Here is a 4370-nt window from a genome sequence, read left to right as displayed (position 1 = left end):
ACTGGAGAAATATGTGAGTTCAGGGCTAGGGCAGGGGGGAACCTTAGAGGAAGTTTGGCCCGGTGGGCTAGGGGAAGGAAAGGAAGTGGCAGAGGCAGCTAAACTGATGGTCTCAATCTTAGAGACAAAGAAGTCCACGAGCTCCTCACACTTGTCAGAGGTGAGGGTGGAGGTGATGGGAAGCTTATAGGAATTATAGGAAGCTTATTAGTATAGGAAGCTTACTGGTATGCTGGTAGACAGCATGGTTTTGGCTGGCTAACTCCACCAATACCACTTTGTAAACTGGAGGGTCTATAAACCTCTGCCAATCTGACCTAAACAGTCTGGATTTAGCCAAGTGAGAGAGATGTGTGTGTACTTCTCAGCTTGACTGGGAGACCTCCATACATGGTGATGAGTTTCCGTGACTGTCAGCTATGGGGTGACCAAAGGAGACAACAGTTGGTCTATTAACGATTGGAATTCAGGATTTGAAGGTCAGAATCAGGCCACACAAACTAAATGCTATGAGCGATCGATGTTGAGTTTTATTTTATGCTTATTGATTCATAGAAAGATACAAGGTTGACACGCTGAAATAAAATCGTTCTCTCTCCATTAAGTGGTGCATGAATATGAGATCAAATTGAAAGCTGTATCACAGCGTGTGTCAGATTCAAGTCCAGCACCAGGAATGCTAAAGCCCAGCAAGCTTTCTAAAGGTGTAACTGAATCACATGAAATGGTGTTAAGTTTTTGCGTATATAGTGCAAATCCGCCAAACAAATGCTTATCTGTAACGCGCAGAAGTCTTTTGAGAGGAGGCCATAGAATTTAATCCCTGTAATTATATTATTACACTTGCTAGTTATGGACCCCTCCCCCACCCCTCGGATACTTTATCTCGAAGTTTCCAACAGTTTATCACTTATTCAGTGTATCTACACACGTGTTAGTTACACCCAATATTATTTTCATCTCTGCAATACCAACCGGCATTTGAAAGACAATATCGGGATTACAGGAGAAGGGGCTGACAGCCTTCTCTCGTTTTTAGAACGTAAACATTGCAGTTTGATCATCAAACATCATGTCCATGAATTGCATGGCATCACGGGGGCTTTCTCTACGTTGAAAGTGTCCCATTGTCCCATTCTGAAGACCATTCACGGTCCACAGTCGCTGAAAGATCCTGCTGGCAATTCACGTTTCATGTCACAGACTTGGGACGGGCTGACACCCTGAAATCCATCAGTCACTTGTAACCACAAGCCCCCTTTCAGGCCAATACATAGTCGAACTGTCCTTTCTCCAATCCGTCCAGCCCGTCTGCCCATGTTGAAGTGGGCATGCTCCTGTACGGATCCAGGAGGATCCTGAAGCACCGTACGATGAGGACTCCCAAGAAGATAAACAGGAAGATAACAAAAGCGAAAGTGGTTTTCTGCTCCAGAGTCATCCCCTCGTGGACTGCGCCTCCTGCCGGCAGCAGAGTGGAAGTGAATGCTTCACCGTCCATAGTCCAGTAGAGAGGAAGTGAATAATCACAGAATGTTCTCTTTCTCATGATCAATTCGTTGAGGCCATGGTGAAAATGTCTGGGTCGAAGCCCTTGACCTGTAAAGAACAATTGTTCAGTGTTTAAAAGTTAGATGCAATTCAGCCAGTTACCCCAGAACAGGCTCTGCGTGTGGAGTTTAACCACACAGTAACAATGTTAAAATATATCACTACTGTAAAACTGAGTTATATTCTTTCCCAACTTGCAGCAGCCGTGCCAGGATTAGGTTGTTCTTCAAATCCAGCTACATTTATTCGGCTGGTCAAGATAACCACATCTGCCTAGCAAATGTGGACTTATTCAACCTATCAAAAACAGATATGGTCAAATACACAACGATGCTTTTAGATATAACGCAATACGTGAATAAAATATAAAATCCAAAGCATTAGAAAATGTGACGTGAACCCAGCCTACTTATTTACTTTCAAAAACTGTGTACCATACATCCACAAAAAGTGTTGTTAGTACTTTGCAAAATCATGTTTAGTTCTGCATATTGCCGACACAGATGTTACGAGCAAGAGTCCGCTTTGTACCGTACCGTTTCCATCACTCTCCTGTTGGTCTCCCCTGATTCCAGACCTTCAGAAAGATCAGCACCTACAATCGTTCCTCACTCAAGGCTAAATACCCCGTAAGGCAATGCAATTGACATTTCATTTGGAAACGTCATTCATGTATTGATCCTTCTAGACTGAACAGATTGGAGAACGTGACGTTTTAAGACAGGATTCTGCCGCTTTGCCAAACCGCGAGAATTAGTCCGCTCAGTACAACATTTCAACAGTTTTCTTTCGTGTCTTGTTGATAATCATCTGAATCCTTCCCAGCCACCAGGATCGGACAGCCAATAATAACACGCGGATGTACAAAGCACGTACTCAACATTTTCAAAGTGTGCAATGTTTCCATATCTCGCTCTCTTTACCTTCTTCTATCAACCAATAAGTCTCATTTTGAAATTGTCTCTATTAAATAAAATCAGCTGAAAGATAGAACACCATTTCCACCGAACAGCAAGAAGATATGTTGCCCTTATTTCCTGGGTTACTAATCCTGAAAGATGTGTTAATTTGTTTCTGTCGCATAGAATATAACACAGTCCCTGACTGCAAAGGATCACTGACTATTCAGCAACACATGTTCATTCACAGTGCTTATACATTGCGAGTCGACAGAAACATTAACGTCAGTTGAAGAATCGGTGTTCAGTAACGATTCTGCATTGTCCCTGTCACTTCTCGTAAAATACTGCAACAGTTTCTCCAACTCTCACTAAAATACTCGTGTGCTAAATATTCCGAGCAACCTGCCGCCTGAGTATTGAGTGGGATCCATGGAATCCATAAACTGTTAAAGAGCACATTGCAATAACCGACTTAGAAAGCAAAATGAGTTGGCCGTGTGCTGTGTAAATTCAGTGTGCGTGTGACGATACATTCTTACCAAACAAGATGCGATACATTCTTGCCAGCGAGGTATGTTTTAGATCCATCTGCCTGTGGCTCGGATTACTGCACCTACAGATTGTGGAGGATGGAAATCTCTAATCCCAGTTTACACAGTGGTATGTAAAAACAAATCCAACTTCATACTTTCTTACAGAAGGAAAACTATTCTTCAGCAGATTGTCGGTATTGCGTACGATACACCACACACACACACATACACGTAAACACCATGACCTCGATCTGTTCGAGAGAAAAGGCGATCCATTCTCCCATTTGTGCTGACAGCTCCTGCTCTCTTCAATAAATTGCACCAAAAACACGCGACTGTCACTCCCTCTCATGTACAAATGAGTGTTGCTTTCTCTTGAGAGGTGTAGTACACACGGGCGATCCTTACGCCAAGCAGGAAAACCCCCTTTTCTCGTCGATTATTTGCAGTCAGAATCTCGGTGAGGTAAGCGCAGGTTCGTTCTTTTTCGCTTCAAGCGATTTTTGATCTGAGCACGGACAGCAAAGGAAACTCTTGAAATAATTCTTCCTGATGAAGCTACCGATAAAAAAAGCGTTTAAAATTAATCATGGTTTCCAAATCCAGGGGCATTCCCGCCCGTCACTCGCAATCAGAGCAGATCGAAGTGGCACCTTCAGTAGCAGATCGAGGAGGGAGAAAGGGAGACAACTCGTGCCCAAAATATGTAATGGGGACATAGCTCCCCTTCTCATCCGACCCTACCACCCAATGGTTGTTTCCATAGTTCCTGCCGCTTTGCCTTGGTAATTTGATGAATGCAATTTTTATGTTAGATCCTGAGATGTGTTTATTTTTTGCCCCACCTGCATTTTGTCACCAGGACAATTTTATTTCACCTATAAAACATTGCCTATGTGGGCCTCTACCTCTCCTATACCTTTATCACCTCGTGGCACGACTTCTCCAATATTCTCTTCACCTACCTCCACTGTTCAAAAACTTCAGTGTATCCAAGATTCCACAACCTATCCCTTCTCTTGTACTAACCTGTAATGGTTCACTTGCTCTGTCTCTCAGTGAATTGAGTTCAAGATCCTTGTCCTCATCTTCAAATCCCTCTATGACTTTACTCTACCCTATTTGAACAAGCTTCTCCAAGCTTAAATCTATGATTCATCCCTTCTGACTCTGGATGTGATACATTAACCCTCTGTGTCCTCCTCAGCTTTTCTACAGCTTTTGATGTGGTCAACATATCATCCTCCTTCACCACCTCCCCACTGTGCCCCACCTCTGTGTGGCATCACTCTGGCATCATCCAAAGCTCTCTCAATGTATCCAGTATATCTCCTGTAATAAGAACATAAGAAATAGGAGCAGGAGTAAGCCATTCGGCCCCTCA

General features: G+C 43.3%; 1 protein-coding gene across 2 annotated transcripts; it reads right to left on the bottom strand.

Annotated features, from left to right (window-relative positions):
- Positions 1-508: 508 nt before the first annotated feature.
- Positions 509-3602, bottom strand: ctxn3 (cortexin 3). Of its 2 annotated transcripts, none has more exons than XM_085984381.1 (2): positions 2993-3602; positions 509-1599 (listed from the first exon to the last, which is right to left on the bottom strand). In XM_085984381.1, exons 1-2 carry the CDS (start codon positions 3039-3041, stop codon positions 1262-1264), a joined length of 387 nt encoding a protein of 128 aa, XP_085840507.1. In that variant the 5' UTR covers positions 3042-3602; the 3' UTR covers positions 509-1261. The 2 variants fall into 2 exon arrangements, with proteins under 2 accessions (XP_085840507.1, XP_085840516.1); XM_085984390.1 differs by lacking the exon at positions 2993-3602 and adding an exon at positions 2088-2977.
- Between the last annotated feature and the right edge of the window lie 768 nt (positions 3603-4370).

The sequence above is a fragment of the Somniosus microcephalus genome, chromosome 1 (genome assembly GCF_052327205.1).
Source record: "Somniosus microcephalus isolate GS21.2 chromosome 1, FLI_Smic_1.0, whole genome shotgun sequence".
In the NCBI taxonomy this organism is placed as follows: Eukaryota; Metazoa; Chordata; class Chondrichthyes; order Squaliformes; family Somniosidae; genus Somniosus; species Somniosus microcephalus.
This window is presented reverse-complemented; position numbering and strand designations above follow the sequence as displayed.

Bases quoted from the DNA above. Each gene is read 5' to 3' on its own strand.
- ctxn3 (XM_085984381.1), bottom strand. From the start codon at position 3,041: ATGGATCTAAAACATACCTCGCTGGCAAGAATGTATCGCATCTTGTTT. The intron at 1,600-2,992 runs GTAAGAATGTAT...TGTTCTTTACAG, and splicing joins AATGTATCGCATCTTGTTTG to GTCAAGGGCTTCGACCCAGA.